Source organism: Nesoenas mayeri (assembly GCF_963082525.1).
Source record: "Nesoenas mayeri genome assembly, chromosome: 2".
Lineage (NCBI taxonomy): Eukaryota > Metazoa > Chordata > Aves > Columbiformes > Columbidae > Nesoenas > Nesoenas mayeri.
The window spans coordinates 34,872,914-34,889,360 of NC_137543.1; the positions used below are offsets into that span (position 1 = coordinate 34,872,914).

Below are 16,447 nucleotides of genomic sequence, written 5' to 3' on the forward strand. Positions count from 1 at the left end.
CATTGCCAGTATCGAAGTGTGGGCACTGCATGTAAAGAAAAGGGAAAGAGAGCTCGAAGATCATGTAGAAGCAACTATTGTTAAATCAAAGGAAAAAAAGAATGTGGATTTTTTTTTTACTTAAATACCAAATTAAAGAGATTGAGAAGTTTTGGATATGTCTGTATAGCCGTTTGGCACTATTTATTGCCATAGAAATAACTCAATTTTTTTCATTTTAAAATGGAATTTTTTTTTTCTTAGTTATGAAATGTTGGCAGTTTTCTATAAAAATATCAAATGCTGCAAGTTCTGGTCATTAAATCTTTACTTTTCCTTACAGGATCATTGATTAAACCGACAAATGCAATAACTAAAGTTATGGAAATAAAAAAAAATAATTGTGATTTACAGCACAGATAAACTAAAATACTCTAGTCCTTAATTAACAGATATACTCATGAGCTTTTAAACAGAAAGCAAGATACATGAGATGCTTTAAGTAGAAGTTGCAATTTTGCAACATAAGTCTGTACAAAACCTCCAGGCAGCACGCTGTGAAGGAAGTACCTGTGTCCCAGGAAATGCTTTTTCCATAAATCCTTGTTAACAGTAGCTTTCCCCCCAACCCCAAACTATTTACAAATATATGCATTTTGCAAGCTCAAAGCACCTTGTTTCACATCTTTATGAATGCATGCATTGACATTTCATCCTTTCATGTGCAAATTCTAAAATTCGTTGTAACCAAGAAAACAAAACAAGTTAAAAGAGTTCAAAATCTGTCTACAATCATTAGTGAAAGGATCAAAAATGTCAGATGTTGCAGAACACTGGCTCCTAACGGAGCTTGCTTTATTTTATTCACTGTTCTTGAGTAATTTTTTCTTTTTTTTTTTTCAGTTTGTTACAAAAAGCAGTCTTTTTTTTTTTTTTAATTAAACAGTATTTAAACTAAATGACTCTTCATGCCATGCAAAAATAACATTTTATGCACTTTTTTTTGAGGCTTTCCATGTTTTAGTTCATAGGCATTGCTAACTGTGTTTTAAGAAAAGTTATTTTTATTGCTTTTGTAACTAGTCACATGCTAGTTTCGCGTGTGGGACAGTAACCAGTTTCTCCTGGACTTGAGTGAATTTCTGGGGCAAATAAATGGTTTTCCATTTTGTGACCTTCTTGGTTACTGTCTTTCTTTACCTCACCCCCAGCATGGTAAATGTCTTGGGTACAGTTGTGGCTCATGCTTTTGGGTGAAGAGCTGACCTGTGGCTCCTCTGTTAAATGGTTGCCATCACGGTGTTTATCGCCACAGCAGTTTGTCTTGATATCCTGTTGCTTTTCGTGTTTTATACCACGTAACTCCATAAACTCTTCTTCTTCTCCCGTGTCTATTTCAGTGAAGCTCCTCCTCTCTTTTGAAGGGAAAGTGAAAACCTTTTGTCTGGGAAAGAGAGGGGATGATTTTTTAACAGGTCCCTGACAAAGTGCTGATGCGTCAGCACCAAGTAAAGGTCGTTCACCTTGGGGTGAATTTTCTTCTAGGAGAATGGTGCTGATGTGCTGAGGGGTGGCCTGGGTGAAGTCTGCTCCTGCCATCACTGGCAGTGGCCTCGCAGTGCTCGGTGGAGTTGGTGGAGCACCAGCTCTATTGTCTTTAAAATTAACTTTAAGGGATCTAGATTTTAATGGGTTGCTGCCTTTCAGGGAACTTTTGGGGCTTTCCGTGGCAGTGTCTAAATGCAAATGACCATGCAAACCAGTTTGGGATCCACTGCTGTCGCTGATAACAGCTCTGTCGATTGGATTATAGTCAAAGGTGACATCGGTTGGAGAAAACATTGTGTCTTTTGTGAATGATATAAATTGAGAACTCCTTACTCTTTGGTTGCCTTCCAGGTTAACAGCATCAGCTGGAAATCTCATTTGCAAGTGAGAACCAGGAAACAGAGAAAGGGGAGACCTCTCCGTTTCCGTGAAGTCGGTCGCACAACTGGCAAAACTGTCAATACTGGATGTGCTTCTCATGTCTGTTATGATGTCCACAGGTCCAGTCGGCAACAGATCTCTCTGACCTGAAACTTCTTCCATTTCTATTTCTTCTTCATAGACAGGTGGCTTTGCTGACTGGTCTTGGTAACCAGCATTAAGATTAGGCTGAGACTGAGTTTTAGTAATTTCATTATACAACATCTCCAGTTTTTGGGCACTGAGGTGCTGTGGGCTGGAGGATGCTGCGGCGTTGTTTAATTGCTCGTGGGAGTCCTGTTGACTAACTTCTTGATATTTGTTCTCATAAGACTTGTTTGAGCTTGTTTCAGACATTGTCCTTCTGGCCCACTTCCACCGGCTTGGGGACAGGTGGTTGTCATCAGGTGTCTCCTTTGGATTGTCTACTTCTCCAGGCTTACCTGAATCTACTGCTACATCTATCATTTCCATGCTGCGAGCAAAGGCATCTTTCAGGTTCATGGAGACAATACTGCCATTTCTTTTAGCTCGCTCAAGTGCTTCTCTCCTTTTAATTGCCTTCTCCTGTCTTTTCTGCTCCTTATAAAACTCTGAGAAATTGTTCACAATAATTGGTATGGGCAGGGCTATGACCAGCACTCCAGCGATACAACAAAGTCCTCCAACTATTTTACCTAATAATGTCTTAGGATAAATGTCACCATATCCTACAGTAGTCATAGTGATTGTTGCCCACCAGAACGATGCAGGGATACTGGTAAATTTTGTAGCATCCTCATCCTTTTCAGCAAAGAATACAAGACTCGAAAATATCATTATTCCCATGGCTAAAAATAATATTAACAAGCCTAATTCATTGTAACTTCGCCTCAGCGTAAAACCTAAAGACTGAAGGCCTGTTGAATGTCTGGCGAGCTTAAGAATCCTTAGGATCCTCATAATACGAAATATCTGAACCACACGTCTGACGTTTTGGAACTGCAGGACACTTTTATTGGACTCCGTGAGGAAAATGGTGACATAGTACGGCAAGATAGCCAGTAAGTCAATGACATTTAACGGGCCTTTGAAGAACTTCCACTTATTTGGTGAGGACAGAAAACGCAAAAGGTACTCCATGGTAAACCAAGCAATACACACAGCTTCAACGTGTGCTAGCTGAGGGTTGTCATTTGGCTGCCCAAATTCATCTATTTCTTGAAGCTCTGGCAGCGTGTTAAGAGACAAAGCAATAGTGGACAGTACGATGAACAGAATGGACACAATGGCCAAAATCTGTAAAACAAAATAAACAATGTTTTGGTTAGACTGATACAGGTGTATTTGTCAGGGCCTGCTCAAATCCTTTCAAATGCGCATGAGTCAAATAAATTCAGAATGGTGGAAGCTGTTTTGGCCTCTGCATTCATTATTTGATTTTAATGTTTGGATTTCTGCACAGAGAGAAAACATTAGAAGCATTTTAGACTGGTCAAAACCTGATGGTTTCACTGCCTGCAGTAAACCAATTCATTTCAGAAAGCAAGCCATGACTGGTCTTGCCATGTTTAAATTACAATGGGAGGTGCTATAAATTATTGCAAGTTGCCAAGTGAAGAATATAAAGTTCCTGCTAATGTGCAGAACATTATTAGTTTCCTGCATTAAGTGTAATTATGTAAAACTTCACACAGTGTGGGGAAGTGTCTGGGAAATACCATGTGTGAGCTCTCAATTTAGTACTACGTAGTGCACACCTTCCTAAATTATGAGACGAAAGTCAAAATTAAGAAGAACAAACAAGAAACATCGTTCAGGAGACTAGTCTTGCCGAACTGTAATGTCTAGATAAATTTCAGGTGTGACAAGAACTGGCCCTGAATTCAGTTGAGAGAGCAAGATGTTGAAAAGTAAGCACTAGTATGAAGATGAACCCAGTTTCTCATCATGATTAAAATGTGCAAGTAGAGGAATGCTTCCTAGAAATAGCGTTTCAATTTGTGTCTCAGGAGATAGGTTTTCTGAAATATTTTGCAGTTCAATTTGATAAAGTTCAGGCACCTCCATACCTCACAGCCTTTCATTTTGCTTGGAATAGCTTGGTTATTCTCATTTACAGAATCAATATTATGAGAAAAGAAATGAATGAATTAGAGAAGCTAATGATTTTCCTACAAAGTTTAGTTATTCATACTTGAAGGAATATGGGCAGCTTTCAGATAGCATGTGTAGTGTTGAAGTGATGCAAAAATTATTAAAACACTTTACTTGGGAAAAAAAAATTGTTTTGGTTAGGAATCCTAAGCAAATCCAGGTTTCTATTAGAAATATTTTAAAATTGTTTTTTGTTTGAACGATCAGTTTAAGCTCATTCATAAAAGCATTTGCTCTCATTTCTCAGAAATTGTACTGTTAAATCCATTTGGTGGTGTTTGGTGTTCTTCCAAGGACTTGCTAAGTCTGACAAAATTGCTCTAACACCGAAGAAGAGTGAAATACAGCCAAGCAGAATGCAGGTGTGAGGAGTAACTGGGGAGAGACTGGTCACAGTGGCAATACAGCTCCAGAAATGGAAAGGCCACCTCACGCTAGCTTTGAGAAAAATAGCAGTGAGCCTGTTCCAGCTCTGGGTTACCAAGCGCCCATTCAGCTCTCTAAACACAACCTGAAATTGCTCATGGTATGAGGGTCCCTATTTGGCATAATCTGGTACTTATGTGCTATCTTTGGCCTTTTTCAGCTAATAATGGTACAGAACAGGTAGCGTCTTTCATATTTTGAAGTATTCCAAACAGATTTGTATCTCTCCCTCTCTCCCTACCAGTGCCGCTTCTGCTTTTCTGCCTTTTTTTTAGCCATATTTATTGGAGGAATAAAATCCATTCATTTCTCCTGCCAACTGAGTTGTGGAGCACCTATCTTCATTTTTCAAACAGCCCACCCAGTAAACATACTCTAGTTTATCTACCTCATTTAGGAGGGCTGTACATCCCTTTAAAACAACAGCAAAAGAAGCCAGTCTTAGTAAAGAATGAAGGCAATAATACTGCATACCTAGGCAGGGCTGCTTAATGAAATTTGTGACGTTCCGTAGCTAGGACAGAGGCAAACAAAAGGCAACACTATCGGAGAGAAATAACCACCTTTCAAATTGTGAAAGTTGCCTGTATGAGATTTCACTGTGAAAAAGTTTGAAGCTTAAATAAGATATATTAGCTTCTCCATTTCACTGACATTACCATGAAATAACTAGTGCCTGCTTGAGTTCTCTTACATGCTCAAGAACATAATTATACTTTGAAAATGTGAATAACGAATAAACATGGCACGTATCTGAATTGTTGAGCTTGCAGTTTCTGTCGAACTGATGGCTTCCTCATTGGGACAGGCATTGGAAAGGAAATAATAGCATAGGAAAAAGCTGTATAATACAAGGACATGATTACTTGACATGAGTTTTCTTAAAAAGGAAAATAATGAGAACGTATGTATCTGCATGTCACCAAAGCAGCTTTGATTAGGAATCAATGGTGTTTTAGTCTGTCATGGGGAATTTATTTTATGCCTAAATGTTCACCAGCATACAAAAGATGCTAGGAAAGAGTCTTGAACACAAAACTTCCCCATTCAGAGTTGCTACCCAGGGTGTTTTCTTGACAACAACCATCTGTTCATTCCAGTCATTCATTCATATGCTGGTAACATGCAAACCTTAACTCTGCTAGCTATTTCAATAACATATACAGGATAGCAGGCCTGGATTTTTTAGTGTATTGTCTATAAGCATGAGTCTGTTATTGGTGAAAAAAAATTATTTACAGCAAAGGAAGGTTTTTTGCTTTCTTCTAGTGTAAGAATCCCAAGCCTTTATTTGTCTGGGGCTTTGTTGTGTAATTAAAGTTGTGCATCATTCCACACACAGTATGATTTAATTATTGCAATTGATAAGATTTTACAACTCATTAGGCAAAGAATGGCAGGGGATCACTAGTAAGAAGAATAGCAACTATGAGAAAAAGAAGAAGAAAAAAAAAGGATTCCCTATTCTGAGTCTACATAAAGAACACTTTGCAGACAGTGTTATCCTGGTAAATCCTCATAGAACAGATGTAGCTCATACTAACAGAAGAAGTGAGTTTATAAGAAAGGCCTGTAGCAACCTGCTCGGTCAGCTAAGCTGATACAGAAGCTGAATCTTTCCCAGAAAACAATCCAGTGTTCTGGACATGTTTCTGGAACTGTATTCTGGACTGAAATGCTTTGAAAATATTGCATACTCCAGGTAATAAATCTATGACCACAGTTAAGCTATATAATTCTTGACATACTAGTTTTAATCTGCATTTCAGAATATGAACAATATTCTCTTTAAATGAGAGATGCTGGCAGTTTATGTCATTTAACTATGGTTCTACAAAAACACATAAAAATCCAGCTCTCATTAAACATTAAAAATATTTCCTTATAAATTGCAAAATGTTTCTAAAAGAATGGGTATATTTAAATTGCTTCTTTATAGGCTGGATATGAGACATATGAATCTGCTGCTGATGCAATGAATAATAAAACATTCCTTAACAATGCAGTCTTAATAGGCTGCTCCAGGTAGTGTTGTTTCTGATTTTTGTGGGGGTAAGGACTGGTAGCAATCTCCTGAAAATGTAGTGGTTTGCCAGTATTCAACTGCCACTAAAACGTGGCTTTTTTTCCTGTGCACCCATCTCATAATTCATTACTGCCAGCACTTTGAGGATTTCTGCATAGAATAAGCATACAAACTAAGGCAGAAAATAATGGTGTAATGGAATAGACTTCAGATTGCTCCTTGCGTTTCTGCAATAACTGACATTGTGAAAAGGCTTCTGACGTAGCCAGTGTTATTGTTATATGAAACAGAGCAAAAGTATACATCAGGCTCACATAGCTGCTCAGGGCAAGTTCAGTTGAGCCATATCTGACAGCCAGTGCAGTATATTTGATTAATATAGGTAATCAGGTAAAGCTCTATTAGCAATGAAGTTTTTGTTTCAGGGTAGGATCTGGACCATTTCAGTAACAGACAGAAATATAGTCTCACTACTTGCCTTCACAAGCACTGAAGTATATCACACTGTTACATATTCTTCTCTTTCTGCATTTAAATATATGATTTTATCTTCAAATAAAGTGCTCTGGCTGTAGAAAAAGACTCAGACAAATATTCATCACTTAGCTTTTGAAAGACTTCTGATAGCAGTTTCTGGAGAACTGTATCAAGTTTCTTGGGCACTAAGCTATATATTCTCAGAAGCATCTGCTCTTGGGAAAGAGGTGTCTAGATCTAGTTTTGGGCAGATAGATGGCTAAGGTTGGCCTAGATTCTTCGGAGAAACCTGAGAGCTACCAAGTGTGGTAGCCAGCAGCTGTATCTTGCATGGAAGTGTCCTTAGCCCATAGCACAGAGCTCCCAGCTTGCCCCCGGGCCATTCACCCACTTAGAGCCATGCTGGCAGAAGCAGAATGTCAGATTGTGGAGGTTTTCATCTCTCTGAGCGAGCAAGCCCATGAAAGTGGAGGACATATTTGTAGGCTTGACAGGAAGTTTATGAAAATCAGTTTACACCAGCAGCATCCTTTACTGGCAACAGTCTGCAGACTGTGATACTGAGTTCACAATGGAACAAAAAGTTTTGCTCAATAGGAGCACTGTCTTGTACCTCTGACTAAACCTATCTGTGTTGTATTCTGAACACCTGAGAATATCAAAATGAGATGCTCATTGGAGCAGCAAAGACAACACTACAAATTGAGCTGCCTTCCAACCATAAGCATTATCACATAAGCACTTTCAAGGACAGTCAGGACATCAGTCTGGAAATATTGAGAAGAAGGGCCCCTTACACTTCCCTTCAGCAGTGCAAAGGAAAAACACATTCTTACATTTGTACAAACTGAATAAGTACATGGATATTGTACTAGCTGCTAGTAGCATGTATCAGTACAGCACCATAGCACTGCCTTCAGCAGCTGCCACTGCTGTTCCTTGCTAGACGTTGCAGAAGGTCATGAGACAGCATCTCTGTCCCTGGTCTCTTCATTGTGTCCCACTACTGGGTTCCTGGGACTTCCCAGTTACAAGCATCACCTCTTCCTTCTGGCTCAGCATTCTACATTGTGCTGCTCTGCAGAGAGGACTGTATTCAGCTCACACCTGCCTGCTGGCAATTCTGCACTCAAAACGTGTCCCAGTGTGTCACAGCTCCCACCATGAACAGTCTGGCAGACTTAGGGTCTGTTACTTTGAATCTGAGGCCACACTGACAAAGTTCAACAGAGGGGCAATACATTTTGCTACTGATAACAGGGTATGGCCCTTACTGGCTAATATTCCTTATTAAAATAAGGTCCTTGGCCAGGAGACATGAAAAAGGAGACAAATAGTGACAAACCCTACTTGGATTTGGTCCAAACTGGAACATAATGGAGTTATGGCAAGCCTTAAGCATGCCAGTTCTTGCCAATCTTAATAGTTCTGCAACACTGAAAATTATGGAAGAGCAGATGTCTTGTGTATGTTTGCAAATACCTAATGTCAGGAAAAATTAATTGCCAGTTACTAAAATTAGACCTAGGTACCAATTTAAAATGATCCTAAAACTATTACTGAGAAATAAATAAGACATCAGACTCCAGTCAGGTCAGGTACTCTGACCTCAGCCCCCACTCTGTCATTATTAGATCTGAATCAGTACGTGCAAGAGTGAAGACAGAATTTCTTGATGTAGTAAGAAAGAAGTTTGTATCATTTTCTCATAAAGTCTCAAAACAGACATCCTCGTAGTTACCTCATAGGGCCTGCAAACCATCATTACTCCGGGAAAATTGCCACTGCTTGTGCACATCTACCCTTTCAGAATATACCTGTCATCTCTTTTTACCTTTCTAGAATAACCTCTGATTGCAGACTCCTGGCACAGGTCTAACAGCTCCACATAGAATACAGTGCTTAATTTTTGAAAAAGAAGATGGAGGAGAGAGGAATAATTTAACAGAGTAACATAAATTTACTTCAGCTTACAGCTCCATCACAGTTGCCCTTTCAGGAGCACATCTGATAATGGCTCTGACAGCATGTGTAATCACTGAACAGCTTCTCTCTGCTACTCTCAATCTCCTTCTTTGATGACATTATTTAGAATTCTGAACTTTCATTTCCATTTTTTCCTAGATCATTATTATTAATATTTTTAAGGACTTCATTTGAATGTTCTGCATTGATCTTTCAGGGATATTCATTAAAGCTGACATTAACCTCCATGTATGAGGGCTAAGCTCTTAGTGTTGCACTTACGTGGCACCCTAGTGATGCACAGTCTTTTCTTCCTGTCTCTTTCCACTCGAATGAATGTCACCTTAAAAGCTCAGGCTAGAAATGCTCTTTTAGGAGATTTTTCACTAAAGATTTCATGACTAGTTCCACAGACGCTCCTTATGATATCTTTAGATATGAGAAGTGGCTACTAGTTCATCAGTAGGTGAGCAGCTGCTGCTCTGCCTTCAGTTCAGCTTGACAGCCCCAAGTTCCCATTAAGCCAGCGAATTCAAGGACTACTGGATGTTTATTCGTGGTTCCATGAAGTTCAGACTCTGCCTAAGTAGCCATTTCTCAAGTGGCAGATGTCCAGGGATGTGCTGTCCTATCCAGATCACCCAGACTGAGAGCCAACAAGTGCAGTAGCAAGGCTGAAGGCAGGTAATCAGGCAGACTTGCCTTTGCTTGTCATGTGGTGTCCTTTGCTCTGTTGTCTCAGGAGGCTCAAGGCAGGGTAGTAGTTTGCTGCACACCAATTCCAGTACGCATGAGACACAAATGGTGATAGAATCAGCATGATCATAATGATGATCAGTCCAGTAGAAGTGGTAATAACAGGTAGTTAAAGCTGAGATTTTATTGCTAGGTCACTCAAACTTCTTCAAGCACGGCTATATCTAAGCTGGTATTTTGAAACTGATTCTGGTAGATTTACCTGACCTGAGAAACTAATATGGCCTTGGCACATCCTTCACTCCAGACCTGCAGTCATAAAGCCTTTCTCTGTAGCTGATATCCTTCCTGCTTGAGAGCCCTGCGTGAACTCCTTTATTATTTTCACAAAGCCCTTCCACACCTCTCTCTCTTCTACTTTGTGCTGACCTTCCTATTCTACAGATGAATGTTTCCTTTAGAAGACCTAGACCAGCATGGGACATTAATCTTCTCAGAGAATGATCCCATGTTCTTTGAGGGCAGCCTGGTATACTTCTGATTTAAATTAAAAGTAATATTAAATATTAATAAAATACATCTCTCCTGCATCGTGTTACAGGTAAATGACAGGTTTTTGTACTTATGCTATTAGGATAAGAGTAATAGAATACATCCCTCCTGCACTCTGTGGTGGCAAACTGCATTTACTTAATGACTTGATTATTCCTTTCAGGAAGTATGACCTTGGGGTTTGTACCACCTAGAATTTCAGCATCAGGATTTAGTAAAATGTGGGTTTGAGCATTTGATTATGGCTGAATGTGGCTTGATGGCTTGATGTAAGGCAATATTCCAGTGAATAATATAGGGAAAGGAGAACCCTGGGAATGTAGACTGAGTCTATATGAATCTGAGCATGGGGGCCATTAAAATCTATTAGAACACTAGTGGTACATTAGCTACATCATAAAAAATCAAGTACAATATTACTAAACACAGTATTACTAAATATTGTGACAAAAAAGTGGTGACAGAGATCCTGCAGACCAGAGAGATGGCACTAGGCACAAGTAAGAGGTGACAGATTGCAAGTGTGGCTGTTAACTGGGCCTTAGCACAGCCCTGAATAAACCCGCTGTAAAGATGTGAGACCTTAAGTAGTCACAGAGGAAGGTAATCTTCATGGCTTGGGAAGAGGCATATATATTCAGTTCAGCATGAAATGAGTCAACTCAGAATACTATTTATTTAGCATAAAGCTAATGAACATCAATTTGGGCTTGTTAACAGATTAAAGTCCATATCAAGTCAGTTCTAATATATTTTTTAGTTGAATAGCAAATGGCTATGTCAGCTGGAGACATGAAATCAATCATTTCATGATAAATAGCAAACTGCCCACTAGTACTTAATGTATTCATAGAAGAAATGGCAGACCCAGAGTCACTTTAAGTGAATGGGAATTGCTTTAATTTTTTCACTAAGAATGGGATAAGCCCATGAATATGTCTGTCATATTATTGACAGAAGTGGAGCTATGACTTTTTTGAAATTAGAGGGCAACTGGTTCAATCAATTAAATAATTTCATGTAATGTATGTTAAAGTGAAAATTAAAAGTATATCTAGCTAAAGCTTTATTTTTACATTACAGATAGACATACACAAAAAATAACTTAAAGAGGCATGTTAAAGGCTTCATTTATAAAACAGCTTTGTGTCTGCAGAGCTTTTTGACCTCTCTAAATACTACTTTTACATGAAAGAATTTGCCCATATGTGTAAGAAAAGTCAGGTAAATTTATCAAAAATAAGTTAGATGTCTTCATAAAGTCTGTGCATGTCCTCATTAAGAAGTTTTTCAAACCTTTTGATGACCACAGCTGGCATGTTTCTTATGTTTAGGTTGTGTTTTGCACTCACTGTCTAATTTTCAGGTAGTCAAAGTGGATTATTAGTACTTAGACGAATGTGCTAGGACCTTCCAGACTTCCATCTAAGTCATGACACAGAGCTCGCAGTTTCCGGGTGTTTTGCACAGCAGACCATAGGCAAGGCCTGTTCTGCACTCCTTGCACACACAAAACATTGGCTTCATGAGCACCAATTACATTTTAAAAACAAAAAACGCACCCCAAACCGCTACCCTACCCCTCAGCCTAGCGCGGAGGTTCCCGCTCTCCCGGAAGCGGCGGGGCCGGCCGCGGGAGCTGTCCCCGCCACGGTGCTGAACCGCGGGCCCGGCGCACCCCCGATCGCTGCAGAACGTTTTATCCCATCACCTTAAACACACGAAGGTATGGAAAGTGTGGCATTTATAGAAATAATACTGGGAAACAGAGGTAATGCTGGCACAAGATTTGTTCCTCTGACAGAATACCATTGAAGTAGGCTGGAAAATGCCGCCAGAGGGGAGAGATTTCTTTTTACTGCTTGCTTTTAAATAAGTTACTGAAAATGCCCATGGTGGAGTTAAACAAGCAGGAGCAATGAAAAGTCAAAGCTCAATTCTTTAGCTCTGAAAAGTTCTAGTACAGGCTGTTGAATGGATGTAATGGGGACAATCAACACACATGATATACAGATTTACTCATTTTGATATTAACATATCATATTAACTTAAAACAGAAAGCTGGATGTAACCGATTTCAAACAGAAATGCTTTGGAAATTAGAAATTAAATTTATTGGTTCTCCCTGTTTGTACTTGGCATTTATTTTTAACTGAATTTGTTTACAGTGGAGACCTCTGATTATTAACCAGGACTGTACACTTAAGTCTAATTTGCTGACAACTATATTAAGATTATTGTTTAAACTATTCTCATTCTGTCATATTTTTACTGTCTTTTAGTAATATAATGTAATGAGTAAGGATGACCTGCCACCTGAAGACTGCTGTTGTCTATCAAAGAGATTTGCTACTCAGCCTTATTTGAAATTATGACAGGCACAAAATTCAGACATAATCTTTACTCACACTTTTAAAATAACTTTTCTATCTTGGCTTCATGTAAATTCATATATATATTTCAGAACTGCTGCTCCATATAAAGCATCTACATCAATCTATAGGTTTATATAAAGCTTAGGCCAATATTTCCCACACTTGTGGAATCAGAGAAATTGTTAGGGAAATGAAACCAGCCTGTTGTTTCCTCTTTTGCAATACAGTCATGTGCAGTTAAAGGCTTGCATATCTTAACTGTCTTCTTTTTACTAACTCTAAGCTGACTTTCCTTTCTCCCTTTTCCCTATAATCATTTTAGACTTCTGTTGGAAATATACATAATATAATACTTTTTCTCAGAACTTCATAGGGTCACATTAATGACATTTAAAATATTAACTATAGCTTCCACAGAATGAACCTTTCATATCATACCACATGTTTTAGGATGCTGTGAAATTCTAGCAGACATTGATTTATTAGTTACACTCATTTCATGCTTCAAAGACTATGCCCATAAGCATGGGAACTATGGACTTACTAAATATAAATTAAAAAAAAGAGAGAGAAAAAAAAAGAGAGATCAAGCTGAAGAAAATAGATACTTATCGGCCTTTAGGTTTTTTTGCACCTCTTGGAGCAATTGCCATCTATACATTTTCCATTCACAACCTAAAGGACTTAATTCTATGTGGGGTTTTCAGGTCCTTGAATTAATAAAATGTACTATAAATATACCCCCAAAAGAATATTAATTCAACTTTAGAGTCAAGTGCTGACATATCATATTTTTATTTTATGCCTATCTTGTTATAAATCATTAAACAATATTGAATTGCCTGAAATTAAAATTTCCTCTTTTCGGTATGTTTTATTAAGAAAATATTTAATATGCTTTAATTTCTTTAACAGTAAGTTTAATTATTCTAATTATACAACAACTCTACCAAATCATATTGATAGAACAGTCATCAAATTATATAGTATGATGATGCCTTGATAATCCATTCATAACTCCCCTAAGAAAGAAGGAACTGCCTAACTGTTATTTTTAAATGTATTTTTTCTGTCCATGGTTCACTGCATATTGGTCTTGATTAACTTTTAAATTGTAGAAGCTCTTTACTTAAATAAAACTCTAAAAGTTAAATACATTGTTAGGAAAAGTTAATTCTAGGGGATGAAAGATGCACAGCAGTTTAAATAAGATTCTAGTCAATCGAATCAAGAAAGAAAACTGATTTGGTTAGATGTAGATGTGTTATAAAAATTACCCACCAGTTTCAGTACCATGAATACATGTTACTGAGAAGCAAATCCGACAAGTTGAGAAAACAGAGAAGAAACTAAGTAGTTAATAAAGCCAAAGTATTCTGTAAATGCAAAATAAAAGCTACGATTCATAGGCTACGTCTACACTGCAGACTGAGGTGGAGTGGAGCCCTGTTTAGATTAGTTCTAAATAAACCACCAAGGACAGCAAAGCCAAAGCAGTTGTTGCAGCATGGAAATTGTGATTCTTACATAAAATATTTAAGCAGCTTAATTATCTACATCATCAGAAAACAGATGGAGAACTCAAGTGAGGGCTCTTTAGAGTAACACCATAGCAGAAAGCAGCCTGCTGTATAAAGTCATGGAACTCAACCTCTGATTTCCCCTACCGTGACCCGAAGCATCTGTAGAGCTGATTAAATTAGTTGGTGAGAGTTAGCCTAACACAAATAATTTGGATGATGGATTTTTTACAACATTTTTGCCTTAATCTTGTTTCTGTTAGAAAGGATGTAGTTCAGGAAGAATGGCTTTTGCTGCTGACAGCTAAAATGGCACTCCCGAGGATTCAACAGCTTGGTGGAAAACGGGAAACTTTAAGAAAGGTCTAAACTAGCCATGGGTTCAGAGAACCTCTGAAGATGAAAGAAGTATTTGTCCTGAACATCCTGACTCTATCAGATAATTTAAGGAGGTAATATAATCAGATCTTATTGCTATTACTAGTAATGAATCTGGTGATTAATAACTTCTAATCTTTAAACTTCAGCAGCTCCTGAAGCTGAACATTCCAAACATTAAGGAAAAGATGGGGTCAGATTCTTTGAAAGCTGATGCCAATGATGGCCAACCTTTATTGGAGTCCTCCTATTTTGGACTTTTTCTTTTTTTTAACCCATGGGAACACAGTGCTGGTAGAGCTACCATGACAAGACAGATGGGATGGATCTAGGAAAAGAGCGACACATTTTGAGTGTACTTGCTTTCCTTTTCAAGTTTGTCTTTCACGCGGGAAGAATGTTTGTTTTCTCCAGTGACTCTGAAAGCAAGGCTACTAGGAGTTTTACCCCCTGCTGTGGCTACATAGCTAAAATCTGAAAAGGTAGGCATTAGATTGAGATCAGTTATCTGGCTGGCTTGAACGCTGAGCAACAGGGTTCAGATCCAGAATTGGGGATAAAAACTCCTCCTAACATTAGATGTCCCTCCAGAATTACTTTTGAAACTTCATCTGCAATACTCCAGTTTCAAGCCTTTATGAAGGTGTGGTGTATTTTGTAACATATCCACAGAATACAAATGCACTTCAAACAAATATATAAATGCCTTTACATCATATTTAGAAAGGTGAAACTGTAACTGAATCAAGATCTGGTGCACGAAATTTATCTATCTATTATTAAAATAGTATTGAAAGGTACTGTTCATGCTGCTGTGAGCTCAAACTAACAGTATACTAAATAGGAAAATACCTGTAAGTTGTGTGAACCTTCAATTTTGGGCTGTATTTTAGACTCTGCTTTTAGCACAAATAACTTGGGCAGGTGCTGAAGAGGGTGTTGAAGGAGTGCCTGTTTTCTCCTGAAGTGTGGATTGGCCAGAAGCAGGGCTGCATATTCACTGTGCTACAGAAAAGACGGTTTTGCCTGGTTACATCTGAACGTCTATAAGGCTTCAAACATTCTCAGCCTACCTGTGTCACAAGGCCTGGTTTTGTTCTCAAGGAATCAAAGGGAAACTTGCTGTTGCCTTTAACCAGAGTGTACAAAGTGGAGTTTGATTATCTTGGTAAGCTTTGTCTGGAAGGTGCTGATCACTGGGGGGAAGAAGGTTGGCTGTGTGAAGAAGAGCAGGGTTTGGACCTCAGCAATGAGTGAGGAAGCAAAGGAAGAAAGCCTGACAAGCCTTAGTCTAGTGCCCACAAAACACATTTGGATATTTTTCCTACTTTGTAGTTTAACCAGTAGATGTCCCTGTTTTATCATGCAGTTGTTGACAAGGACACAATATTCCTGTTGTCACAACACATACTTAGCAAAAAGGCATTTGTTTCTCATGGAATGAATATACGTGATTGTAAAAATGCTGTCTTAATGCTCTTGGCATAGCCTGCTGGTTTTCTGACCAACCTAAGCCCCTGGAAGCTTTAGTGAGAGCTCTGGCTGATAAGCAACTTTAAAAATCATCCTTATGGAAATGTCCTATAGGATTTTAAAAGGACAAAAGAGGAACTGGGGAGATTCTATGGACGTTCATCTGAAAAAATAATAAATTTAGTACAGTTGTTTACTACATGGGAAGGCTCTCTGCAGCAGCTTACAGAACAGTATGGAGTATTTGACTTCTACACAATGCCTCAGGAAGTTCCAAGCTGTGACAAATGAATTATCTTCTCTGCTTCATGAATAAGATAATATTTCTGTATCTATAGCTATAAGGAGCAATAATGTAGATGATTTGAAACATTCACACCTAACTGAAAATATCAATGTGATGCAATTCCATTCAGACATTTGTATTTTCCTCATCATTTACAAAAACCATATAGTCTACCTATATTTAGTTTTTC

At 38.4% G+C, this 16,447-nt stretch overlaps 1 protein-coding gene across 1 annotated transcript in view; it reads right to left on the reverse strand.

The window, feature by feature from the left end:
- Positions 1-725: 725 nt before the first annotated feature.
- KCNB2 (potassium voltage-gated channel subfamily B member 2) overlaps positions 726-16,447 on the reverse strand; it is a gene marked incomplete at its 5' end in the record, with an annotated part of 176,075 nt that continues 160,353 nt past the window's right edge. The window contains one exon of the mRNA XM_080339344.1: positions 726-3,225. Coding sequence (XP_080195470.1) covers positions 1,063-3,225 — 2,163 coding nt within the window. The 3' untranslated portion in view covers positions 726-1,062. The remainder of the gene's footprint in view (positions 3,226-16,447) is intronic.